Source organism: Lagenorhynchus albirostris, chromosome 9 (genome assembly GCF_949774975.1).
Source record: "Lagenorhynchus albirostris chromosome 9, mLagAlb1.1, whole genome shotgun sequence".
Taxonomy (NCBI): Eukaryota; Metazoa; Chordata; class Mammalia; order Artiodactyla; family Delphinidae; genus Lagenorhynchus; species Lagenorhynchus albirostris.
Genome location: NC_083103.1, coordinates 581,290 through 609,265, shown reverse-complemented (window position 1 = coordinate 609,265; position 27,976 = coordinate 581,290). Strand labels below are relative to the sequence as shown.

General features: G+C 50.8%; 1 protein-coding gene across 13 annotated transcripts in view; it reads right to left on the bottom strand.

Annotated features, from left to right (window-relative positions):
• Positions 1 to 25,571, bottom strand: part of AP2A2 (adaptor related protein complex 2 subunit alpha 2) — a 63,334-nt gene extending 37,763 nt beyond the window's left edge. For 12 of the 13 annotated variants that reach the window (XR_009542276.1, XR_009542277.1, XR_009542275.1 and 9 more), the window contains exons 1-2: positions 25,381 to 25,571; positions 443 to 511 (exon numbers count right to left, since the gene is read on the bottom strand). Coding sequence is in view for 9 of the 13 variants with exons in the window: in XM_060158159.1 (XP_060014142.1) it covers positions 443 to 511; positions 25,381 to 25,447 (136 nt within the window). In the remaining 4 variants the exon portion in view is untranslated. The remainder of the gene's footprint in view (positions 1 to 442; positions 512 to 25,380) is intronic. The other variant, XM_060158164.1, reaches the window with a different exon arrangement.
• Between the last annotated feature and the right edge of the window lie 2,405 nt (positions 25,572 to 27,976).

Sequence of the window (27,976 nt, the reverse complement as noted above, 5' to 3'; positions counted from 1 at the left end):
ACAACATGGTGCGTTATTCACTAACGCAGAGGAAGACACGTCCACGTTGGAAGAGCTCAGGTGACCGTGCAGGACTTCTACGCAGAGCAGTTCCCCACCCGAGACGCACACTCTGCATCAGGTCCACTGACTCACGTGCTCCTGCACCCTGTGGAGCAGAGTCCAGGGCCGGGGGTGGGGAGACAGCTGCTCTAGACAAGCATCCTTCCAGCTCCAGGAAAAGGCTGGTCACAGGAGGGGACCTGCTACCTGATCAATTCTACGCAAACCATCAAACAACTCCAGAATAACCATGGCTTGACCTTAAGCGGCAACAGAGCCGGGGCAGCAGCTGCACTGAGGCCTTAACTTTGGCTTGAAGTGAAAAAAATAAAGATGAGATTAAGTCCCTACTTTATAAAATTCACAAAAGAACATCTCATGACAAAGATTAAGCACTTACCTTTAAACTTTGATCTAATGTTCGCCAGCTCTTTGTTTATTCTCTTTATTTCTGCTTCTTTACTTTTGCCTAAAAAAAGAGAACACAAATGCATCTTGCTTTAACTGATCTCTAAACAAACACCCACTCCCTAACAGAACTGACACGTCAGAATTAAATGCAGAACCAGGGCTCTTAGGAGCGCAAGGAAAGAAGCAACCGGCCTCCACCTGAAGCCAGGCAGGAGGTGGGTGAGGCGGAAGCCGGGCTCTGACACAGTGTGGTGCGGCTGCTCCCCATCAGGGCCAGCAAGTCCACGAAGCCCCGGGAGAGAGGGGAGTTGCCACCCCACATCACATGCTTAGCTCTGCCTTTCGCCACCGTCCTGGACCTGGAAGCGCTCAAAGCAGTGCTGGCTACCAGCAGCGAGTAGCTTACTCCTAAACTTGACTTTCACTGCCACAGATAATTTTAAAAATTGCAAAGGTTTAACTACTGTAGGCTTCGAATTTTCTTTCTTTATGAAATGCGCCAACCTACAAAATCTGATAGGTCCACTTTTACAATATCCAATGACGTCTGGGAATCATCCAATATATTAAAAAAGGATGGAAGGTACATTAAAGAAACACATGACAGTCCCACTTCGCCTACATCCTGCATCTAGTGCAAAATCGGCCTTCCTTCAACAAGCGTCAGCATGTGCGTTCAGCTTCAGCCCACCTTGACTAGGTGTGGAAACAGGCCTAGAGAGCAGAGACCATGTTCCCAGGGCCACACATCTTAACAAGTACTGTAAAAATATAAGAAGCTGTTCGTCACACAGGGCAGGTGAGTTGTAAGTTCACACTTGAGTAAATTTCCATCGCTTCTGGAAAGCAGGAATTAAGTTCACTATTAAAGGCCCTCCCCAGGCTAGTCCCTGGCTCGGTGACTCTATTCCCAGGGGAAGGAAAGGCTGCCACAGCAACCGCCCGCACTGGAGCACTGCCAGGCTGGGGCCTCACAGGTGCCCACACGCTGGGCTCACCAGGCCGTCCTGCAGACTCGCTGCCCACCCGCCCAGCCTCCGTCACTGCCACTCTTGGAGCTTATCTCACCTCGCAGTGAGGCAGCCTCCCACTCCCCAGGGCACTCCCACAACACCAGTTATCTTTCACGACTAACTCGCTAATAAACAGGGTTTAACATCTGCCTGAGTGTAATGGAACCCTCCTTTGAGCCACCCCTACCCTAGAAAGCCCCTGGCCCAGACAGGGCACAGAGGCAGGCTACCCCCCACATGCTGTTCAAGGTGCCAGGACTTAGGTTAAAACAACACATCCTGCCCTCAGGAGCTGCCGTTCCAAGGGGGGAGGGGGGGTGCAGAGCTTTAACAAAACAAGCCCAGCAGGCGCATCTGGGGAACCGGGGGGATCAGGGGGTCAGGGAGGGGATCCTGACCCTCCCTCTCAGCCCTGAGGGCACTGCGGGGAGGCAGCTCCCAGCTGCGCCAGCTCCCCATCTGGAAGAGGTGCCCCGAGAACCCAAGGGGGCACCACGCAGAGCAGCGGGCCGGATGCCCCGGAGCGGTGGGTTACGGGCAAATTTTTTCTTAAGTTTTCCTGAAAAAGTAACACCTTTGCTGAAGTAGGCTTTTCTGACCTGACTGAAAGGGCCACGAAAACAAGGTCATGGGCACCTTCTGCCCACAGCCTGGCTTGAGTGTGGACAGAGCACGGCACACAGGAGGGCCCACGTGTGTGTGCAAGTGTGCATGCCCGCGTGTACGCATTTGTGTGTGCGTGTGCTTCTCACAAGGGTGCAGGAACCTGTGTGTCTGTGCTGCTCTCCGGTACTCGCACTTTGCTCTACCCGCCCAAGCCCAAGGGAAACAGAGACCCCTGCATGGCAGGAACTTGTGTTGTTCAGAGTCAAGACGGGTCAGAACCAGAGCAGAAATCATAAAAAGATTAGGAGGTACTGGATAGGGGGCAACATGCTAAACAAACTACGGGGATCTATAGCTACTACCCCAGACGGGTAAATCACAAAATAAAACCAAAAGCATGTAGTTTGGAGTTTAGGTGTAGCCAGCAGAAGAAACAGAAGCGAATGGATGAGCTGCACTCCCTCTGGGCAACAAGACCGGGGCTGGGGTGAGAAGCTAGGGCTTTCCAGCCAAAGCTGTTTTAAAATCAGCCAATTTATAGCAAACACACACACACTTGTTTCAATCAGGGGAGGTCAGGCTCCCCCAGAGGAGAGGCACAGGGGTCCAAGGACAAAAGCAGACTCTGATTCACTCTGCAACCAAGGGGAAATTACTCCGCATCTCTGAGCACAGTTCCCTCAAAAGGGAAACTACTAAAAGCCACAAGACCTCACAGCAATACACCTGGGCAAGGGGAGCTAGAAGGGAGAGCCCCAAACAGACCCGGGGGACTACACGGGGCGGAGCATGACCGGGGGCTGGTACAGTGACGAGGGACAGGGAGGGCCACAGAGACCGGTGGACAGGGCCCAGGAAAGCCTGGAAGCACCGCCTGGTGAAGACGGTGGAGGAGGGAGTCTGTGCGACAGGAAAGCCACCTTGGACCTTGCCCCCCAACCCTGCCACAGCCCAGAGGACGAACTCCACGTAAGACAAGCAAGTGACACTCCACACAGAGACGACAAGGAAGGGGAGAAAGAGTAAAACAACACCCGGCAGACAGGCAGCGCACAGACCACAGCAACACCGGAGCCTCTATCTCCAAACAAGCTGGAGAACAGTAAGAAAAACAGGGAAGACACTTAAAAACCCACAGAAAAGCTCAGACGTTAGTTAAGAGAAACCAGGTAAATTAGAAATTTAAAAAATCATTTCAAAAATGAAGAATAAGAGGGACTTCCCTTGTGGTCCAATGGTTAGGACTCTGCGCTCTCACTACTAAGGGCCCAGGTTCAATCCCTGGTCGGAGAACTAAGGTCCCACAAGTTGCGTGGCACATCCAAAAAAAAAAAAAAATGAGGAATAAGAAACAGAAGGAGGGCTCCCCTGGTGGCTCAGTCATTAAGAATCCACCTGCCAACGCAGGGGACACGGGTTCGAGCCCTGGTCCGGGAAGATCCCACATGCCGCAGAGCAACTAAGCCCATGCACCACAACTACTGAACCTGCGCTCTAGAGCTCGCGAGCCACAACTACTGAGCCCGTGTGCCACAACTACTGAAGCCCACGTGCCTAGAGCCTGTGCTCCACAACAAGAGAAGCCACCGCAATGAGAAGCCCGCACACAAGAGTAGCCCCCGCTCGCCGCAGCTAGAGAAAAAACCCGCGTGCAGCAACGAAGACCCAATGCAGCCAAAAATAAATAAATTTTTAAAATAAATAAATTAAGAAACGGAACAGAAGAACAAATATACACAACAGAGGTCTGGAGAGAAACAGAAGATGAAAAGAATGAAAAGAAACAAAATTAGTTAAAGCAAAAAGAAATGAATAAAGAGATAAAGGATACAGGAGAAAGTAGCAAATACTGAAAATGGACAAAGATGCAGCATATGGGCAGTAGGAGTCCCTGAGGAAGACAGCCAACTGGGCAGTGGAACGGCCTAAAGTGCATCATTTGAAAATGCTTTCCTGAAATTAAACAAAGTAAACAAAAGATTTAAAACCACATAAAAAACCACACCACATACCTGGGAATACCGACCCCAAATAACACACACCAAAACATATTCTAATAAAACCACTGGATTTTAAAGAAAAAAAAAAAAAAATCCTGGGAATTCCCTGGCAGTCCAGTGGTTAGGACTCTGCACTCTCACTGCCAAGGTCCAGGTTCAATCCCTGGACGGGGATCTAAGATCCCACAAGCCACACAGCACGGCCAAAAAAAAAAGAAAAAAAGAAGAAGAAAAAACTCTTTTGAACACCTGGGGAAAAAAGCAGCTGATACAAGGAAGAAAATCAGATTTCCTCAGACTCGTGCAGGCTCAGGTGTGGGCTGGACACCTGGTCCACTGACTGGACTATGCCTGAGTGCCTCATCACACAGGGGAAACAAGACCTCGGGGGCCAAGGACACAAGCCCACAAACGCTGGCCCTCGCTGGCTGGTGGTGGTGCTTCCACCGGACGGGGCGAGGCTGTGCCTGAGCGGCAGCCCTGGGAACACCCTTGGGAATTGCTCCGGTTCCCACACTCCTGTCCAAGGTGAGGCTTTAAAGAAAGTCGAGTATGGCCGTGGAGGACTGACACCACACACAGATCAACGCGTTCAAATCAAACTTATGCCCGAAATTTACCGAACTGCCATCCTCCTCCAGGTGGTGAGGACACCTGGGAGAAACGCATGCGCTGGGGCCCTGGGGGCCTTCCCCACCCCCAGTTCATGCTCACTCAAGCTGCACTTCCCTCCCGACAGAAGCCCAGCCACCCCACACTGCTGGCAGCAGATGTAGCGATAAATCCGATCTTTCTAGATGCAGAATCAGCTCTGGGAGAACGGGAGAGGTCACTGCCCTACTCTGGCTTCTGAAGCCCATTCTAACAGGGTGAAGCATCGGCCAGCGTAGCTGGGACGCGGTGACAAGCCTCGCCATGCCTGTAGCTTGATCTCTGTTCCACAGTGAAGAGGTTCTGGTCTCTGCCAACCCTGTGCTGTCTCCACCTAAAACGCAGCAGGTCTGTCAGCCACAGAAAATACCAAGCTTCTAACAGGCAATTCCCACAGTGGATGTCGGCGCTCTGGTAGCTAATGAGTAACCTAGACTGTCCCACAACCACTGCCAAAAACAAGCTACAATTTGCGTCCAGTAAATAGCAAAGAACGCACTCTAGGGGGACAAGCTTTGAAAAAAGCCCTTGGATTTCTAGAATTACCACCCCTGGTCGTTCTTCCGGAATAACATGCTGGTTGACGATTTCTTCTTGCCTGCAAGCTGAGCTCATCAACTGACAGTGCTAGTGTTCTGGGAACAGCCTGATTCCAGACAAAGAGCACAGGGGCCTATCACAGCTTATTATAACTAACACGCCAAACCGCCAAAATCGCACGGCAGGAAGTCTGAAATTTACAATAAAATTTGGTCGAAATAAAGTTTAGTCTCTATATAAAATGATTTCACTGAGTAAGCCAAAAGCTCAAAATTGAGCAAACAAAAGCCTATTTTTGAAGGACGGTATCACTGTTAAAATGATACTGAAGGCAGTCAGCACAGCAGGAAGCAGAGCGAACTCTGGAAGCAAGCCTGCCCTGGAATGCCACTCCATGTGCCCAGGCCAGCAACCTAACCTCGCTGAGCCTCAGTTCTCCTTCATCACATGAGGCACCACAAAGTGCTGTGATGAGGGCTGCACAGACGACCATCAAAAAGCACACACAGGGCTTCCCTGGTGGCGCAGTGGCTGAGAGTCCGCCTACCGATGCAGGGGACGCGGGTTCGTGCCCTGGTCCGGGAGGATCCCACATGCCGCAGAGCAGCTAAGCCCGTGCGCCACAACCGTGGCTCCCACATCCCGTGAGCCATGGCCGCTGAGCCTGCGCATCCAGAGCCTGTGCTCCGCAACGGGAGAGGCCACAGCGGTGAGAGGCCCGCGTACCGCAAAAAAAAAAAAAGCACACACAGAGCAGCCCGCCCACGGAAGACCGTCGTGAACGTCATCAGGACTATTCTCTATGTTTTCTCTTCATTTGTGCACAGGAAGGATGGGCCTCCAAACAGAAAGCCTCAGCAACAGCAGACTGGAACAAGATTTCAAAGAAATCAAAAGTTGCTATGCCACAGAAGATAAAGCCACGTTGGACCCTGACAAACGTTAACAGGTATATCTTATTTTAACAGCTTTAGTGTGATATAGTTCACGTATCAAACCATTCACTCATTTAAAGCATGTAACTCAATGACTTTGAGTATATTCAGAGCTCTGCATCCATCACCACTATCTAATTCTGGAAAATTTTCATCTCCCCCAAAAGAAACACCACACCCAACAGCAGTCATGCACCAACACCTCCCTCCTCAGCCCCTAATCTCCTTTCCACCTCCACAGACTTACCTCCTCTAAACATTTCATATAAATACAATCTTTATATGTTCTTTTGTGATTGGCTTCTTTCACCACTTACAAAAGATAGCGTGATTTTTTTTTAATATTTATTTATTTATTTGGCTGCGTGGGGTCTTAGTTGCCACATTCGGGGTCTTAGTTGCCACATTCGGGATTTTCATTGCCGTGTGTGGGATATTTAGTTGTGGCATTCAGGATCTTCAGTTGCGGCATGTGGGATCTAGTTCCCTGTTCAGGGATCGAGCCCGGGCCCCCTGCATTGGGAGCTCAGAGTCTTAACCACTGGACCACCAGGGAATTCCCAATGATTGTTTTCAAGGTAGCATGAATCAGTACCTCATCCCTTTTCTCTGTTGAATAATATCACGTTATATGGATATACCATAGTTTGTTATCTGTTCATCACCTGATGAACTGGGAGCTCTTATGAATAATGTTGCTATGAACGTTCGTGTGCGAGTCTCTGTGTCAACGCACACTTTCATTTCTCTGGAGTGGACACCTAGGAGCAGAAATGCTGGGTTGTACGACAATTCTATGTCTAACACTGTGAGGAACTGACGAGACGTTTTCCCAAAAGGCAGCACCATTTTACATCACCACTATAAAAGCGCGAGGGTTCCAATTTCTCCACTTGCTGTTGTCCATCACTTTTACTCTAGCCATCCTAGTTAATGTGTGTGAAGTGGGATGTCACTGTGGGTTGTTTGGTTTGTTTGTTTTCTTTGACTGCACCACACAGCTTGCGGGGATCTTAGTTCCCTGACCAGGGATCGAACCCAGGCCCTTAGCAGTGAAAGTGCAGAGTCCTAACCACTGGACCGCCAGGGAAGTCCCTGGTGTGTTGTGATTTTATTTTCATTTATTTTTTTAATCTCTCTTGTGTTTTTTCCTTTGACCCACTGGTTATTTAGGAGGGTGTTTGATTTCCACATATTTGTGAATTTCCCAAATTTCCTCCTGTTACTGATTTCTAACTTCATTCCATTGTGGTTGGCGAACACACTTCGTATGATTTCAATCTTTTTAAATTTACTGAGGCTTTTTTTTTATGGCTTAACATACAATCTATTCTGAAGAATGTTCCATATGCACTTGAGAAAAACGTGTATATTCTGCACTTGTTGGGTGAAGCAGTCTATAGATGTCTGTTAGGTCTAGTTGACTTAGTGTTGTTCAAGTCTTCTATTCATTGCTGATTTTCTGTTTACTTGTATCTCTTACTGAAAGCAGGGTATTGAAGTCTCCAATTATTATTGTTGAAGTGTCTATTTCTCCCTTCAATCCTTCATGTATTTTTTTTAATTTATTTTTATTTATTTTTGGCTGCATTGGGTCTTCGTTGCTGTGCGCGGGCTTTCTCTAGTTGCAGCAAGCAGGGGCTACTCTTCATTTCAGTGCACGGGCTTCTCACTGCGGTGGCTTCTCTTCTTGTGAAGCGTGGGCTCTAGGCACGCGGGCTTCAGTAGTTGCGGTACGCGGGCTCAGCAGTTGTGGCTCGCAGGCTCTAGAGCGCAGGCTCAGCAGTTGTGGCGCACGGGCTTAGCTGCTCCACAGCATGTGGGATCTTCCTGGACCAGGGTTCGAACCTGTGTCCCCCGCATTGGCAGGTGGATTCTTAACCACTGCGCCACCAGGGAAGTCCCTCTTCATGTATTTTGCTTCATGTATTTTGAGCTCTGTTATTAGGTATGAATATGTTCAGAATTGGGAATTCCCTGGTAGTCCAGTGGGTAGGACTCGGCGCTTTCACTGCCATGGGCCCAGATTCAATCCCTGGTCGGGAAACTAAGATCCCGCAAGTCTTGAGGCTAGGCCAAAAAAAGAAAGAATTGATATATCTTCTTGAGGGCCTGACGCTTTACCACAGTAAAATGTTCTATAACTCTAATAACAATTTTTGTCTTAAAGTCTATTTTGTCTGATACTAGTATAGTCACTCCGCTTCTCTTCTGGTTACTATTTGCAAGGCACATCATTTTTCTTCCTTTCACTAGTATCTTTTGTTTGTATCTTTTGATCTATAGTGTCTTTCGAAGAAAGCATTTAGTTGGATCATGTTTTTTTAAACCCATTCTGCCAATCCTGCCTTTTAACTTGAGGGTTTAATCCATTTACATTTAAGTTAGTTTCTGATAAGGTAGGGCTTACATCTGCCACTTTGCTGTTTTCTATATATGTCTTCTGTCATGTTCCTGCATTCTTCCATCACTGTCTTCTTTTGCATTAAGAAGTATTTTTCAGTGCATCATTTCAATTCACTTGTTTCTTTTACTTTTTTTTTTTAGTTACTTTCCTAGTAATTGCCTGGGGATTATAATCAACACTTAACTTAAAACAATCTAGCTTGATACAAACTTCATTTTAGGGAATTCCCTGGCAGTCCAGCGGTTAGGACTTGGTGCCTTCACTGCTGTGGCCTGGGTTCAATCCCTGGTCAGGGAACTAAGATCCTGCAAGCCGTGTGGCGCGCCCCAAAAACAAAAAATGTTTTTCCTTTGTCTTTCAACAGTTTGACTGTGATGTGTCTAAGTACTGATCTCCTTGAGTGGATCCTATTTGGAAGTCATCTTGGATATGTACATTAATGTTTGTCACCAAATTTGGGGAGTTTATGTCTTCAAACATTCTTTCTGCATCTTTCTCCTACTTCTTTCTTTATGGGACTCCAGTTATGGGTATATCAGTACACTTGATGGTGTTCCACAGGTCTCCGAGGCTCTGTTCATTTTTCTTCATTCTTTTTACTTTCTGTTCCTCAGATTGGATCTGTACTTACCTTAATAGAGATCTTAACTTAATTATATTAACAAACCTATTCCCAAATTCACTGATTTCTTTCTTCTATCAGTTCAAATCTACTGCTGAGCCCCTCTAGTGAATTTTTCATTTTTTCATAGTTATTTTATTTTTCATAGTTATTGTATTTTCAACTCCAGAATTTCTATTTGGTGTTTTTTAAAAAATAATTTCTACCTTTTTATTGATAACTTCTACTTGGTGAGATATTCTCATACATTAATTATTTAGACATAGTTTCTTTTAGTTCTTAGAACATACTTATAGTAGCCAATTTAAAGTCCTTGTCTAGTATTATTAAGTCCAACATCTGGACCCCTTCAAGGATAGTTTCTATTGACTACTTTTTTCCTGTGTATAGACCTGTGTATATATATTTCCTGTTTCTTTGTGCATCTCATAAGTTCTTACTGAAAACTAGTATTTCAGGTAATACACTGTGGCAACCCTGGAACTCAGACTGCCCCTTTCCCAGGGGCTGTTATTGCTACAGTTATTTGCTTAGTGACTTTACTGAAATAGTTCTGTAAAGTCTACAATTCCCTATAGTTTACAGTTACTATAAGTCTTTGCTCAGTTAGCTTAGTGGTCAGTTAATGATTGGTCAGGAATTTCTTTAAATGTGTTGAACTAGTAAGTGTCCCAGACACGGCCAAGGAACTGTGCGAGTGCTGACTTCGGCACTCAAGGAGCTATAACTCTGCCTTTGCCTTCACTTCTTATTTGTGGAGGGACTCAAGATTAGACACAGGTGAGAGACTAGGGCCCTCTCAAATCTCTCCTAGGCATATACACAGTCCTGCCTCTGTGCAGCCTTCGAGACCCACAGGAGTCTATCAGAGCTTTCCAAAGCCCCCTAAGAGCATGTCATTCTTCGTATCTTTCTTCTAAGATTTTGGCCAGACTCTTGTTTGCCCCCAACTGTGATATTAACTGCCACTGATCGTTTGCCACAAAGACACTAAGGGTAACGCTCTTCCCAGTGAGTGAGATCAAATAATGACAGCTCTGCAAATGGGGCTTTTCCAGAAAGCTGCAAGGCCAGTCAAAGAGTAACAACACTCTGAGAAGGGGACTTTTGAGGGGCTTCAAATCTCATCTGTCCCTTCCAATGGCTGCAAGGCTGCTGGTTTTCACAGTTACCATGGCTGCAAGGCTGATGGCTTTCAATGCTACCACAGATCATGGGAGAGGAGAATGACAGTAGGTCAAGTTGGAGGTTCAGCAGTTTTTCCTGAATAAATCTTCCTGAGATTATGTCAATTTTTGGTTCATTTCCAGAGTTCCAACAAAGTTTATTTTGACCATTTTTACCAGTGTTTTCACTGCTTTTATGGAGGAGTAGATTTACAGAGGTCCTCACTCCACCATTCTTACTAAATGGCGTTTCTGCTATACAGTCAAAGCAACTATGAGTAAAGAGTACTTTACCCATTCGTCCCTCCTGTCAATTATGATTTCTGTATCTCCAAAATCCACTCCTACTGCCTTGACTCAGACCCTTGCTATCTCCTCTAGACCAGAGCAATCAATCTTTTCCTAACTGGCTTTCCTGCCTTTAAACCTAGTCTAAAATCCATCCTTCGCATTCAAAATTACTATTCTACTAATAAAAAAATAAATTGTACAGTGTCACGCTCCTGTTTGAGACATGTCCGCGGTCCACGTCCCGCAGAGGAAGTGCCCACGAGCTGGCCACGGCCTGCTCCTCCCCCTTGTTCTCCTGCCACGTCTCCCGACCCACCAGGCACTACTCATTCCAGGAACCACCCACAACGCCTGGAGTGTCCCGCTGCCACTCATGTCACTCCGCAGTGTGACGCATGATGCTCCCCCCTGTCGTGGAGCACCCCCCTACACCCTGTCAGCTCAGCATTATCCCATGTTACCCTGCCTGACCACCCTCTCCTGACCGGCTGCAGCTCATCCTGCCGAGCTGATCATCCCTCATTTTCACCATTCATCTCACACACTTACCACTCTGCGTTACAAGGGCTTGAGCTACTCTGAGGAGAGAGATCATGTCTCATTATCTTCAGTGTTTGGCATGTGAGAAGAAAACAGCCATGACCTCTACAATGCGCTACACAGGCCCTGTGACCCCTGTCTCCCCACCTCCAATACCCCCGACCTAACCTTCTACCTAACCTCCTTCTTGGCTCCCTATTGCAGACACACGGCCTCCTACTATTTCCTCCACACACTGGTTGTCTCTCCCCCCAGTGAAGGCCTTTGTACCTGCCGTTCCCTCTATCTAAGATGTACCCCCCCGCCGCAATTTCTACATGACCCAGTGCCTTCAAGTCTTTTGCTCAGCTGCTACCTTTAAAGCAAGACCAATCCTGGTCACCCTATTTGAAGTTGAAAACCCACAGCCCCAGTGTTCCCCATCACCTTCTCTCCTTAACTTTTCTCTCTTGTACTTACTGTCTTCTAACATATGATACGATTTTCTTTTTATTGTCTATCTCCATCCACCAGAATGTAGGCTCCCTAGGAGCAGGCAGTTCTGTGTGTTTTATTCACCACTATAGGCCCTGGCATTTAATGGGTGCTCAATAGCTGTCTGGTGAGGAATGCACACCCAGTGTAGAGTGTGCTCAATGACAGCAGCAGACATCTGAGCACCTGTGCTGAAAACTGCCCCAAGAGCTCTTATGCAGTTGAGCTAGGAAACAACTAATATTTACTGAGCGCCAGAATTGCCACCAATGCGGGTGACGTTTTCACCTCCAACAGAAAACTCTCTCTTGAGGCCCTCCCTCTCCCTCACATCCATCCATCAAGGAGTCTTGTCCATTTTTCCTCCAGAAAAATACACTATTCTCACCATCTCCACTGCCACCAACGTCTCTTGTATGGACTGTAACAACTTCCACCTTCTGCTCTGGCCTCCTCCGATCTATTTCCTCACAGGAGCCAGGGTGATCTTCATATACAGGTGTACCTGCCACTCACCTGATCCTCTTCAGACGCCTCCTCCAGGACACCTAAGAGGAACTCAGACTTCCCGCCAGGGAAGGGCCTCCAAGGCCCAGCAATCTGGCTCCTTTCTGCTCCTCTCCCTCTCACCCATGACGCTGCAGCTGCACTTGGCTTTCGGGTCCTGAAGCAGAACTAGCCCTAGACTACCGCAAGCCCTTCTCCCCTCAGGACCCAGCTCACATACTGCGTCCTCAGAGGGGCCCTTTATGAATACCCTGTCTAAGGTAGTCTCCCTTTCATCCTCCACCATGATGAAGTATATTCTAAAAATATTTCTGTTTTTAAAAGTTTCAGTTCAGGGTTTAAAGTAACTCTTCGGAAAAGTTAGGTATCCAAACTCTCCTGGATTGACTCATCATTACCCATAAAGAATCCACTGACTTCACCACAGAAACAAATTTCCATTTACTATATTCCACTACCGGCAAGAAACTGCCTCATTAACACAGACCACGTCTATGAAACAAAATCCTATGAGACGCCTATCTCCCCTGCTTTGATTTCTGGGTCTCAGAGCCTTATAACCTGAACCATGAGAAGTAGGCGTGCAGAAGTACAGCCGGCAGTGTTCTGTTAGTGGAGAACAAGGCCCACCCTGCCTGCCTTCCTCAAGGAAGAAGTTAGTGCCACAGAGTCACATGTTCTCTTTAAAGTTCTGCTTAGAAACTCGTGCCAAACAAACTGCATAGTGAGAACCACCCACCCAAATTAATTTAGTAATAAAAGGTATTATTGCTCCACTTAGGCAGTAGAAGGTAAAAGTGCAGAAAGTGAAAGTATTCTCTCCCAAGACCTTCCCTCAAGGAGTGGTTAATCCAAAGTAGTATAAATCCAAAGGTTATGAAGGTGTGCATGGTTGGGGTGTGTGTGTGTGTGTGTGTGTGTGTGTGTGTGTGTGTGTGTGTGTGTGTGTGTGTGTGTGTGTGTGTGTGTGTGTGTGTGTGTGTGTGTGTGTGTGTGTGTGTGTGTGTGTGTGTGTAACATATAAAATGAGTCAAAAACTTATTTAAAAGGAGAAAACTCTATGACAAGAGCGCAAGAGCAGTCACCACAACAGCTGTGGACACTGGAAGGACATGGCCAAGGGGTTAACTGACTCAGCCTGACACAGCAAACTGGGACCCGGCTGCCCGCAAGAGGGAGAACCAGTAAAAAGCAAACCCTGTCCGTCACAGAACCTGACGCCAGGTGCCTCAGGAGGGGGCTGTCAGGAAGACGAGCTGGAAGTCTATGTAAGGAGCCGCAGGCCCCTCCACCAGACCCCAGGGCCAGGCCACCTATACCCCTAATCCCAGCAGAAGACAACAGGCCTACTCGCTGGAAAAGCAGGAACACAGGAGCTCTAGGCCTGGTGACACCACCACGTGCTAGGGTGAGGCTCCACACTCGGAAAAACACAAGTGAGCGACAGACTCCCTGCATGGTGGGACACCCACACCCAGAACAACGGCAGACAGACCCCCCACACTCCCTGACCCCACCGAGCAGGAGAGGAGCCCGGAACTGCTTCCGAAGAATACGTCTGACACACAGCTTCCCTCCGTGAGACAGAGACCCCTCATCCACCACCACACAGTGAGGCCTCCACCACAGCCGTACCCATGCTGGCTGACACTGGTCCACGTGAGAGGACAGACACTGACCACCAGGCATCCAGGATGGCCTCACAGCACGAGCCAGAGACCAAAACAGACCTACAGGGAAAGAACTCAGAGTAAAGAGGCTATGTAGAGAAGGAAACTCCAAAACAATCAATATTCTTACAAATAAAAGAAAACACAGCTTTAAGAACCAGATGCCACCAAAAAAGCAGCACTCAGACAATAATAAAACCCTCGGGGGAGCAGGGAGGGATAAATTAGGAGTTTGGGCTCAACATGTACACGCTACTATATACAAAATAGATAACCAACAGGACCTACTCTATGGCACAGGGAACTCTACTCAATATTCTGCAATAACCTATAAGAAAAAGAATCTTTTAAAAAATAGATATATATGTATGTATAACTAAATCACTTTGCTGTACACCTGAAACTAACACAACATTGTAAATCAACTATACTTCAATTAAAAAAAAAAGAGAGAGAGAAAGCCCTCAAAATGTGGAGAAAAGGGGGACTTCCCTGGCGGTCCGGTGGTTAAGACTCCACACTTCCAATGCAGGGAGCACAGGTTCAATACCTGGTCCCCAGGTCGAGGAATTAAGATCCCACATGCCGCACGTGGGGCCCAAAAATATATATATATGGAGAAAAGGGAACCCTCTTCCACTGCTGATGGGAATGTAAATGGGTGCAGCCACTATGGACAACAGCTGTCACATGATCCAGCAATCATACTCCTGGGCATATACCCAGAGAAAACTCTAATTCAAAAAGATACAGGCACCCCAATGTTCATAGCAGCTCTGTTTACAATAGCCAAGACATGGAAATAACCTAAGTGTCCATCAACAGAGGTATGGATATACATATGGTACATATATACAGTGGAATACTACTCAGCCATGAAAAAGAGTGAAATAATGCCATTTGCAGCAACATGGACAGACTTAGAGATGATCATACTAAGCGAAGTAAGTCAAACAGAGAAAGACAAATATCACATGGCATCACTTGTATGTGGAATCTAAAATGTAATACAAACGAACTTATTTACAAAAAAAAAAACAGACTCACAGTCGTAGAGAACAGACTTACAATTACCAAAGGGGAAGGGCAGGAAGGGGGGGGATAAATTAGGAGTCTGGGATTAGCAGATACAAACTACTATATACAAAATAGATAAGCAACAAGGTCCTACTGTATAGCACAGGGAACTATATTCAATATCTTATAATAACCTATGTTGGAGAAGAATATGAAAAAGAATATATATGTATAACTGAATCACTTTGCTGTACACCAGAAACTAACACAACATTGTAAATCAACTATAATTCAATAAAAAAAAGAAAGCCCTCAAATTGTAAAAGTGATAGGAGAAAGAAAAATTCAGAAGGGCCAGAGTCACAGAAAACAGAATACCACAAAGACAAAGAAATGGAAGACGAGAGATAAGAGAGTAAGAAAATGTAAGCCAAGAGGTCCACATTTCAACTATTATTAGAGGATTATTGAAAAAGGAGAAAGTGAAAAGAAATTATCAAAGAAATAAAACAAAAACATTTCCCCAAACCCGAAGGACATGAATTACCAGAATGAATAAAGCCACTGAATGCCACACCTGGGCACAGCATGTTAACATTTCAAACCACTAGGAACTAAGAGTAGAGCCATGCCTTCAAAACCGAGGAAAAGCGCTTCCCTGGTGGCGCAGTGGTTGAGAGTCCGCCTGCCGATGCAGCGGACACGGGTTCGTGCCCCGGTCCGGGAGGATCCCACATGCCGCGGAACAGCTGGGCCCGTGAGCCATGGCCACTGAGCCTGCGCGTCCAGAGCCTGTGCTCCGCAATGGGAGAGGCCACAACAGTGAGAGGCCCGCGTACCGCAAAAAAAAAAAAAAAGAGAACGACAAATACCGTATGATATCACTTATATTTGGAACCTAAAATACAACACAAATGAACTTATTTACGAAACAGAGTCACAAAAAGAACAGACTTGTGGTTGCCAAGAGGCAGGGGGTTGGGGAGGGATGGACTGGGAGTTTGGGATTAGCAGATACAAACTATTATATATAGAATGAATAAACACCAATGGCCTACTGTATAGCCCAGGGAACTATATTCAATATCCTGTAATAAACCATAATGGAAAAGAATATGAAAAAGAATATATATGTATGATGGAATCACTTTTGCTGTATAGCAGAAATTAACACAACATTGTAAATCAAATATAGTTCAATTAGAGAAAGAGTCAAACCGTTATTCTCAGCTAAGAAGAATATTTTCAGACATTAATTAAATGTTACAGATTAGTTAGGTAAAATATTGTGACCTACTAGACACTGGGAAAAGGAAAGCTTAGCTAAGTTAAATCCTCATCTTCCACAGTAAGAAGTTAATAAATAATGACTAAATGGGGAAAAACACCCATGAATGGTATGTAATTTAGAATAATCACATTTTTTAAAGTAAATATTAGAAGAGATGGATAAAAATGAAAATAACTGATTCCGAGGTTAGGAATGGGGGAATGAGGTGAGGGTCAAGTGTTTTATAATAAACTTCTTAAACTACATTCTTGATTTTCATTTTTTTAAACATTTAATTGAGGACAAGAAAATAGCAAAAATGAATATAATTCGGAAGACCTGCCCAAGCACCTACTATAACCCTAGCCCTCTCCCTGCCATTACAAGATGAACGACCCCCAAACCCACTAGCCCTGATCTTGGCTCCTCAGAAGATCTGGCCCCGCCAGGGCCACCGCGCCAACCGTCACCCTCCCCACGCTCCACTGCAGGGACCCCACAGCCCGTCCTTTCAGCTCACTACATCAGGTAAGCAAACTCTGAACCCCACTGCCCCGCCCCCAGGACTTACGACCCACTCTCTCTCTGTCCCTCTCCCCGTCCTCACGCCCTCTTACCAGCCTCAATCCCATCACATAAACCAAGCCCCGACACTTCTCCTCCATCTAAGCACTTGCTGGCCAAACCCCTCCCTGCTGAGTCCAATTCATGGTCAACTGGCAGGTGAGCCTGGAGAGCTGAGCGCGCCTGGTGACACACCCCCAGCTCTGCTGGGCTGGCCTCACATGTGAAGCCCAGGGAGGCCCTGTCAGCTCTTCCCAGGGGCCCCCTCACAGCTTCTCCTCCCACACCTCCTCCCTCCCCCATCACTGGTGGCTGGGGCGCCTGTTCCCTCACCAGCACCACCTCCCCCTGCACCTCTGCCCCTCCACTTTCCCCCTGGCCCTTGTCATTCCCATCAGCCAACAAACACGGTCTACCTCCCACCTCCTAGCAGGTCCTCACCTTTCTTGCCTGGTTCAGAGCCTCCTAACAGGTCTCCCCTGCTCTTCTCAACACAGAAGTCAGGAGTTCTCCCCAGAGGTAAGTCCCGCCTCTGCTCACCCTGCACTGGCTCGGCCTGTCACACAGGGTGAAAGCCAGAGTTCTCCTAACCGGCTCCGAGATCCCCACCATGCACCTCTCCCTGTCCCCCGGCTCTGAAGTCCAGCCCCTGTGGCCTCCCCACCTGCCCACCAGCACTCCAGGGACACCTGACCCCCAGCTTCCCTATCTGAATTGCAACCCCCTTTTATTTTCCCCTTAATATAGTATGTGATGCACTGTACATTATACTTATTTATAATGTCTACCTCACTAGAACGTAACCCACATGGGAGCACTCTTATCTGGTTTTTTTTGCTCACTGTGTAAAATAGGAACCCAGTAATTTGCTGAGCAAATGAATTAATCTTAAAAAAGCGTTCCTGACCCCACTGTGATAGGAAGAATGCCCCCCAAAGACACCCACACCCCAATACTAGGATCCCGTGAGCTACCTTCCAGGGCAAAAGGAACTCTGCAGATGTCACTAAGGCTGGGGAACGACCCGGGTCATGCAAGCAGCCCAGTCTACTCGCAAGAGCCCTCGGAGCGGAGGCTCTCCCTGCCTGGAGGGAGAGGTCAGGGAGATCCAAATCTGGAGAGGGCCTCCCCTGAGGGGTCCGGGGAGGGGCCGCGGGAGAAGGCGCGTGGGACCAAGTGGAAGCAGCGTCACCCAGTCTCCAGAAGGGACCCTGGTTTCAGCCTGGGAGACAGGCAGAGCACCCTGCTGCCAGGCCGTGCCCACTTCTGATGCGCAGAACACGAGTTGTTACAGGGGTGCTGCTGAACGCTGCTAAAAGCATGCTCCAGTGTCAGGGCAGCAACAGGGGCCAACCTGCCCTCTACCCTCTGCGTCACCACCTCTTTGCAGCAAAGCTCCAAGAGAGCTGAGACTCTCGTTTCCCAATTCTTCTCTTGTAAACCACCCAGCCGGGCTCAGCCCTGCTCAGTCCTCTCCTGTGGCCCACCTGACCCTGACCAGCCCTCCTCACTGGCCCAGGCTGCCCAGCTGCTTAGGGCTGGCACGTCGGGAGCTCTGGCCATCCGCCTGGAGAGCTGGCCCAGCACTGTGGTTCAGAGGAAAGACCTGGAGCCCAGCAGCTTGGGTCTGGGTCCTCGCTCAACCACTCCAGAGACAGGGCCTTGGGCTCCTGGGCCTCGGCTCCCTCCTCCATGAAACAGGAAGGAACTTAGTGCCTGCTATACAGTATCATCATGAAGATCAGATGTGTAAACAAAGGTAAAGTGCTTGTGATATTTCCACCCCCTCGGTCAGCTTCCCGGGTCGGCTTCCCAGTCTCCTGGTATCAAAAGCCACCTGTAAACAATGCAGCTGTAGTCTTACCTCTAGCTCAGACCTTGCCTCTGAATTCGTCTTGGCTGTCTAACTCCCCAAAACCTACTGGCCAGAAACAGGGATAGGATTTACCCTCCCACCTTAGGCAACTAAAAACTTGAACAAAATTATATGAAACAATAGTTTTCAGACACTGGACAACAGACTATGGAAAACAGCGGTCACTGAGAGTCAGGAAACAAACAAGAGGAGCCTTACGACTGCCCGGCTCACTGCCTAGGGACAGGGGACCCAAATGGAGCCCAGAGGTGTCACTGAAGTGAGGAGACGGGCACAGGAGGCTAGAACGCACATTCTTGTGAGAGCGGACAAAGTAAACGAGAAAAACCCATGTTGTCATTTATTCTGTCTGTCTACTCTCACAAGAATTTAAGTTTCTGAAAGTACAGGGATTTTGTCCATTTGGTTAAGCACTGAATCCCCGGTACCTAGAATAATGCCAGCACACAATGGGTACCCAAAAGATTTCTCAAATGAATGAATGAATTAAACAATTATGTCAAAAAATAGAATCCAGAAAAATAAAGAAATAAATTTTGAAATACACACCTTCAAAACACCCTTCACTCTTGGGGTTGTATCAAAATTATAGCAAAACAACAAGAACATAATATGAAAAACAGTGTTTCCTTGGCTACTTAAAAAGCAGATTTATATTAGATCTACAGCAAATGCTACATCAGAGAATGCACATCAGACAGACATCAGCTCCAACAAAAGAGCATCTCCTCCCTCTGTGACCAGCTTTCCCGTAAGACAGTTCAGGAAGCCATAGACGCAAGGGACCTACGGCCCCACCCCATGGACGACAACCTCAGAAAAGCCAAGCCTCGGGAACTGAACGACTCAGCACCAACGGACCCTCAGACAATCACCCTCCCACCTCCCTCTTCCTCCACGTTCTCAGTGCTGGGAAAGCTGGCTGTGCTACTCCAGGCAAGGACGACTCAAACTGTAGTAAAGTAATGAGGCGACGGCAGTTTGAGCCCGGGGAATGAACTGAACAGAAGCTGCAAGCTAACTGACAGAAGTCCCTGAGGCTGTGAGAAATGTGCTCCAGGGAAGGAGGGCTTATGCAGACCACTTGGCCCAAGTCAGCACGCGCTCCATCCCAGGAGACTCGCTCTCACAGGCACAGTGAGGTTCAAAAGGTTCTGATCTGGTTGTACTGTACAAGACTCCCTCCCCCCCAAAAACAGCTACTGAACTGTATTTTTCAATAGCAATAAATGCAATCCAAAAGTATTCCAAAATACTCATTTTCTTGCTCTAATTTTCCTACTGTGCTTTAAAACACTATTCAACATCAACATAGTGCCCTTTTTCAATGCTGTTCAAACGGCAATAGAAACACATAACTGCCCTCTCAACCCCATCACACAAAGGCAGGCCGGCCACAGAAAAAGCAAAACACAAATCCCCACAGCAGGGCCCGCCCTAAGGAGCTCAAGGTGCTCTAAGTACACTAAATAACTAATCCTCACGTCACCCTTCTGCTGCCGTCAGAAAGGATTTTAAAGGAAAAAACAGACCTTGCAATGCAAAATACAAGCCAAGCAACCCAATTCGGATTCTGGTCTCCACACTTTTAAGCAATCCTGCAGATGGGGGCAGGTGGAAAGAACCGCACACGGGAAACATCCCAAATACAAGGAGAGGGCTGAACGCAAAACCGCTGCAAGTCTCACTGGGGTGTTTTTGTTTGTCTGTTTGTTTGTTATGGCCGCGCTGCATGGCTTGCAGGATCTTAGTTCCCCGACCAGGGCTCAAATCCGGGCCCTCGTCAGTGAAAGCACCGGACTGCCAGGGCATTCCCTCACTGGGTTTAAATGTTGGGCAAAATGAAGACTCCAGGCTGTCTAGGGCCACAATTTGCAAAAGTGGAAAAGAAAAAGGGACAGAATCAGGATCTGACCCAAACCACTGGCCAGAAGTTTCTGCCTTAATGAACACATCCAGCAGTCAGCCAGCCACTCCCTGTTTCCTGAGGTACCAGGAGGCTAAGGGAGCTACACGGGGCCAGGGAAGAGGGGGTCAGCCTCCCTGCATAGGGGTTCCTCTCTTTCCTGGGCACAGGGCAGCTGCAGGTGCATCACTGCCCTCCTTAAACCCGTCGCACCCCGACTCACACAAACTGCAAGGGCCGGACCACGGGCCCACCCCACAGCTGAGTGTCTCCCGCCGTCCCCGCCGGCGCCTCCCACAGAAGCCTCGGTGGCCCCGCTTCCCTCGCTCTCATCTAGGTGGTCACGAGCCCTGGCCCTCCTCCGCTGCCGGTGCCGCGCAGAGGCTGTGCCCAGCGGGCAGTGACAGCGCCTGGGGCTGGGCTGGGCCTCGCCTCTCCCCTGCTGGCACCCCACAGCGCCATCCCCACGCGCTTCTAGGTCCTCTTCCCAAGTCGGTCTCCAAGGCACCGCTTTAGAACAGGGCCGCTTCCTCCTCACAAGGCCTTTATTCAACGCACCTTGGCTGAACCCTTACAACCCTCTCCCCAGCACAGAGGGCGAGAGCTTATCTCCTCACACAGCCTCAGCTCCCACGCCCACGAGGGAATGGCCACTGGAACCTATCCTGCAATTCTCCTCCTAATAAAATGACACGTTTCAACGTGTCAACCTTCATACCAAAGTCAGGAAGATTCTGAAGAGGGAAAACGCCAAAATCAGTAAATACAGTTTTGTAATCCAACATTTTAGGCGTCACGTGGCCTAGTGGAAATTGCTCATTTCTGTTTTGCAGCGAGTATCATCCCGTTTACCGTGCTGAGCTGGCAGCGAAGTCATTTAACTTACTCGGCGCTGCAGCCGCCAGAGGCTGACAGAAGGCGTGGACATTGTAGCTCCCAATGCGGCGTCCGTGTCCAACGCCCGTGCTGACCAGAGGGAGGGGCAGGATGGGAGGGGTGCGTGCCTGTCGCAGGAGTCCTGAGCACAGGAGGTGCTCGATACACACGGACATGCTGGTGGGAACTCACCTCCCACCCTGTCTGTCTGTCTGTCTGCCTGTCTGCAAGCACCTCAGGAGACCAGGGCTGCGTGCTCCATTTCTCAGAACCCCAGCAGCATTTCCACAACAAGCCCAGATGCCACCCATTATCCAAAACCTGAGGCCCACCTTGTCCCGGAACTCAGAACCGCTCAGCCTTTCGGAGGAAGTACAGCATGTGACCGTGGGCCCCCAGGGCGTCCCGGAGGCCAGCTCACAGGGAAGGGACCACACCGCTTTGTGGCAGCACAGCGCCAGACAAGTCTGCCACAGACTCACAAAAAGACTTTCCATCCTTGGCGGCTTAGAAGTTTTGAAATCTGAGCTCTGGGAGGCCGGCCTTGTGCCCAGGAACCTGCAAGTGACATTCAAGGGACACAGAGCCCCACCTGCTCAGAGCTCCCGCCAGAATCCCTCTCTCTGGTCACAGTAACGCAAAACGCCTTTTCCCACGGCACTCCTGAATCTTACCCTCGGGTCTATTAGATTTTTTTAAAGCCCAGAAATGCCTTTTAATCCCACAAAGACAGCCTTTCCAATAATTCCGCAACTACAAAATCCTGACACGTGTCGGTGCCAAAAAAAAGAGTGAAAATCATTTTAAGAGGAAAGAAAAGTAATGCTGAGTATGTGGCATGAGAACACTTATCACCAGGACATTTCAACGTCTCGTAAGAGAAGCAGTGACCCACCCCCACCCCTCCAGAAGAGCCAGAAGGGAAACACAGGGAAGAATACACAGGTATTTCCTAGAAGCAGCAACCACCAGCCTTGGCAGAAACATTCAACCAGACCAAAGCCTTCATTCCTCCCCCAGCCTGGTGGTCCATCCCTCCCAGGAGCCTCGTCACATACTTCCTAAATCGGTTTCTAAGGAATGTAAATTATGCAGAAGAGTGCAAAAGAAAATATGCAAGAAGAGCAATTTTTTCAAAAAGTCAGCATTTTTTAAATGTACAGACAAGAGTAAAATGAACCTTAATTTTTATTGGGGGAGGCGCATTGGGTCTTCGTTGCTGTGCGCGGGCTTTCTCTAGTTGCGGTGAGCGGAGGCTACTCTTTGTTGCAACGCGCGGGCTTCTCACTGTGGTGGCTTCTCTTGTTGCGGAGCATGGGCTCTAGGTGTGCGGGCTTCAGTAGTTGTGGCTCGCGGGCTCTAGAGCGCAGGCTCAGTAGTTGTGGCTCATGAGCTTAGCTGCTCCGCGGCATGTGGGATCTCCCCGGACCAGGGCCTGAACCCGTGTCTCCTGCATTGGCAGGCGGGTTCTTAACCACTGTGCCACCAGGGAAGTCCCCAAGTTAATTTTGGGGGCACTGAATTGGTTCTCTACCTGAGCCACAAAGCTCCACGGAACACGAGGACACGGGCACCTCTCAAATCCTGGGGCACGATCACTGCCACCAGCGCAAAGAGGCGCAGCCCTCCAAGCCCGTCCACCGCAGCGGATCCCAAAGTGAGGCACAACCCGAGGCAGAGCTCGCTGCTAAGGGGGACATTTAAGAGACTACGTTGCGCGGAAAGGGAAAACGGAGCTGCGATTTTAGAGCTGAAACGCTTCAGTGATACTTCAGCTCCAAACCCACCCGTCCGTGTCAGTGGAGGAGACCGAGCTCCGTGGCCAGGGCCCCGGCTGCCCTCTCCCCACAGAACCCGGCCACCTGGCTCACCCTCACAACAGGGAAGCAGAGCCGGCCGGGCAGGGGGCAGCAGGGACCCCTCTCCCCACTACTAAGGGCTCGGCTCAGGGCAGCTCCCACCAGGGCTCGCTGTCCGATCCCACCTCCAGCCAGACCTGCTCCTCCTCCCTGCCGTGGGCACACCCGCCGGCCTCGGCCCGCGATGCCCTTCAGCCAGAGCAGGCCCCAGCTGGGCGCTGTCTCCTCATCCACTGGGTGTCGTCTCACGCCACACTGCCAGCCAGGAGGAGTGATGTGGTGGGCCAGACAGACGTGGCCCCCACCCCGTGGGGCTTCCACTGCGGGGGGGGGGGCAGGCCACGGGGCCACGAGCTGCTGACGCTGCTCTGAGGGGAGAGGACAGCGCCGCAGCTGATGAGGGGTAACAGGACGGCGAGGAAAGCTGGCTCTGAGGAGGGGCCGTATTAAACAGCTGCCCCCCCCACGCCCTCCAAGGGATTAGGCGCATCTTCTTCTTGCAGACGCTCCGTCAAGGAAGACACTGTCTTATTCACGGGCCTACACCAGGGGCTCAGGCTGGGTTGTGCCCTGCAGGGTAACAGCTGGAAACATTTTTGGTTATCACAACTGCAGCATTTAGGCGGTAGAGACCAGGGATGCTGCAGAGCACCGGACAGCACCGCACAAGTGATCAGCCCCAAACGCCACCGTGCGGGGTGGAGAGTCTGTCTACACTCAGTCAACAGCCAAGTCTCCACTATGCGGCAGACCCAGCACAGAACACATCTAGTTTGTAGATGATCACTTGTCCAAGAAAATGGGTTTCAATCTCAATGACCTGCCCAATGCAATTTTCTTCCATAATGGAAGGACAGATGTGATGGCTAATTTAAGGCGGCTAAGCTTTGGCCCAAGGGGTCTCCTGAAGCAGTAGCACACCCACACTTAGCTTTCCAAGACGCATTACGATTACAAATATTACTGTCTATGAAATCACATTACACAGCAAAGAAAGAGAGAAAGGATACTGCCCGACTTGTAACAGCACAGACCTCAGGGTGTGTTTCCACACCGATTTCTTGCAGAGAAAGGGAAGGGACAGAAAATCTAACCTTCCACAGTCTGGGTCCTCCATCCCAGTCTAAGGAGATGACGGGATCAAGGGAGGGTTCAGGACAACAGCATTTACCAGTAGATCAAGTCACAAGCATTCTTCAAAATATACCGAAACCTCAGGTGTTGAAATCCACAAACGTCTGGTGGATAACAAACAAGAAATAAAACCAGACAGGAAGCTGGCTTTGTGTCTATTTTTTTAATTAGATAAAGGGGACAGCTACCTGAAAAGCAACAGGAGTTTCTGCGCACCAAAGTCAAATGTATCGGTGGACCAACAGTACACCCACCGGCCCCCCGGCCGTTGCACTTTTTGGGGTGGATTTTTCCACTCCGAGGGGACCCATGTCGCTAAGAACCCTGTCCCTGATGGAAGACAGCAAGCAAAGCAGCAGTTCCCCTAAGCCATCCCAACCCCCCACCGCCCGGTGTCCAGATTCCCTCGGGAACGAGTCATTTTAATCAGGGCCTAATAAGCCGCCAGAACCCAGGTCAAGGAGCTGCTTCCCCGGCAAGACGCGGGTTTCGCTAGTCCCACTCCCCGGGAAAAGCCACGCTGTTTTGGAAACCGCTGGGTTAAATGCTCCATTGCTAGAAAGACGGGCCGACTGCTCGAGATGACATCATGCTGGGGAGGGGCGCCTTCGCCAGAAGCCCCTCAGCGGTGCCACAGACCCGGCGCGGCTGCGGAACGCCGCCCTCACCCCCGCACCCCTGACCCCGCACCCCTGACCCCGCCCCCACGACAAATCCTAATCTCGCTCCCCACCCACCCCCCGCCCGCCAGGTCCGCGCCCCGGACCCCAGCCCCCAACCCCCGGACCCCCGCCCGCCAGGTCCGCGCCCCCGACCCCAGCCCCCAACCGCAGGACCCCCGCCAGCCAGGTCCGCGCCCCGGACCCCAGCCCCCAACCCCCGGACTCCCGCCCGCCAGGTCCGCGCCCCGGACCCCAGCCCCCGAAGGCCCCCGCCGGCCAGCCCTTCACCCCGGCCTGCGCCCCCACCCCACGCAGGCCGGGTCCGGCTCCCCGCCACTCACAGTTGCGGATGTCCGAGATGAAGACCGCCAGGCCCCGCATCCCGTCCCCCTTCGACACGGCCGGCATCTTCGGGCCCGGGGAGCGGCCTGGGCAGGCGGGCCCGGAGCAGGAGCGAGCCGCGGGCCGCGGGAGCGGGAGCGAGAGCGGGGAGGAGCCGCCTCAGCCGAGCCGCCCCAGGCTGCAGCGCCGCTTTCGGGGCCGCCGCCGCGCGCGCGCACGCACGCACGCTCGCAGCCCCACGCACGCGCACGCTCGCTCGCGCGGCCACAGACGGCGGCCGCGGCGCGGGGGCGAGCACGTCGGTGGCGGGCCCGTAAAGGCAGGCGCGGGGCGGCCCAGAAGACTGACGCCGCGGGCGGGGCTGCGCTGGGAGTTGCGGGTTCTCTTGCCCGGGGCCACCGACGCCCCGACCCCGCCCACCAGGCTCCACCGAGCCGGATCCCCAGTACCCTGACTCCCACCAGAGACCTCAGCGCCCGACCCCTGACCGGGACGCACCGCCGCCCTGACCCCACCGCCCCGACCCTCCCCCCAGACCTCTCACCGCCCTGCCCAGCCGAGGTCCTGGGGCAGCTGCCGCCTTTGGGGGACCAGTCTCCATCAGAGCTCTGGGGGCCTGCGGCACATCACCTGGGCTGTGCAGAGCCAGCGCCTTTCTTTACAGAGGGCGAGCCGAGAAAACTCTCCACCGCCATCCCTCGACAGCACCAGGTGACCAGGGCCCAGTCTTGAATCCGATTCCTCACTGACCAACCACACCCTTTGCCACTGTTGGCACCACGAACCTCTGCAGCCTGGGGAGGTGGAGGTGAGGACGGCCACTGCGGCCCACCTGCAGCACACTGCAGGGCCCTAGGCAGGCACAGAATCCAGGGAGTTTGTTTGGAGAGCAAGGGGCCCTGCCGAGCTCTCCTTCATGAAGCAGAATGGCTTTGAAGAGGATCCTTCCTCATCTGGGATCACCCAGGCCCTGTACCTGGAACCAGCCCAGACCCACCCTGGCTCACTTCCTCAGTTCCCGCTGAGAGGCCAGGCCCGGGTGGACCCTGGCCAGGAGGACGAAGCCCCCAGGCTCTGGTCCTTTGGGACCCCTGGGGGGAGCCAGAAGCCATGGAGACCCAAATCCTTATAAGGCGGCAATTTCACCACCTTCCAAGATCCTCCAAAGGGCTGGCCAGCAGAGGGCTTCCTGAGGGAGAGACCCCTAGGGCCTGCTTCCCCAGGCCGGGAGATTATCTACCACAGCCAGGCCAGGGGACTCAGAGGAGGAGACTGTGACCCACCCCTGGCAGCCACTCACAGGGCGGGGCAATGCAGAGACCCTGCAGGGGCTCATGCAGGGCATGGACAGAGGGCAAACTCAGCCCAGGGTGCAGGGGCTTCTGGGAGGAGGGGCTTGGAGATGGGCAGGCATCCCACCTCCTCTCACTGCTGACCCTGGGCTTCCCAAGCCTCCTGGGATTGCTTCCCACCAGCGTGTGTGTATGTTGTGGGGTGGTCCCAGAGCCTGATGAGACACACAGCTGGCTGTGCGAAAGCCCCCAGCCTCCTGCCTCCTGCCCCACCTTCACTGCCCTGCAGATCACTTAGTCGTCAGGCTTCGGGCCTGAGTCGATGCGGCCCTCCCTGACCACGGTCACTCAGCGAGGGGCAGGTCACTTTCGGCAGCATGCAGTGCTTCGTTTCTTGGGTTGTGTGAACTGGACATGTGTCCCATTGTAGCCATTGCTGGTTCCCAGGCTCTCCTTCCGTGTCTAGCGGGAGGGGAGGGCCCCAACACTTGCATCGTAAAGGAGAAGAAATGAAAGCCAGGGAGCCCAGAGCCCGGAGCCATGGTGTCCAGGGGGCTCCTGTGGCGTTAGCTGGCTGTGTCTCCGCTTGTACCTGGGCCTGTCAGTTTTATGAGTGACCCAGTTTCCTTCCCATATCTCTGGAGTGCGTTGCAGACAATAACCTTCCAGAAAATTGGGGTTAGCAGCCTGGTCCAGGCGTGGCGAGAGGCCCTGAGCAGCCATGCGTGTTCAGGGACAGGATGTGGCGTCCTGGGGCCCCAGTGGCTACCTGTGTTGACCAGGAATGATATGCCAATGATATGAACTCTGTGGTGGGTAGGGACTTCGAAGGAAGCCCAACCACCTAGCGGACAGGGATGGGCTCAAGCCCCTGACCGCTCACCTTAGGGAGATGGGAACCTGCCTATGACAGCGGGGCTCCTCTCTCGCAGCCATAAAACTGAGCCCAGAGCCACACACGGCAGATTCGGATTGTTACAAAAGAGACACAGGTGGCACAGTGGTTAAGAATCCACCTGCCAGTGCAGGGCACATGGGTTCGAGCCCTGGTCCGGGAAGATCCCACATGCCGTGGAGCAACTAAGCTCATGAGCCATAACTACTGAGCCCGTGTGCTGCAACTACTGAAGCCCATGCACCTAGAGCCCGTGCTCTGCAACAAGAGAAGCCACCACAATGAGAAGCCTGCGCACCGCAACGAAGACCCAATGCAACCAAAAATAAATAAATAAATAAATTTATGTATTTAAAAAAAAGAGACGCAGAAGGCGAATCTGCGGCCCCTGCTGTGCTCAGCAAAAGC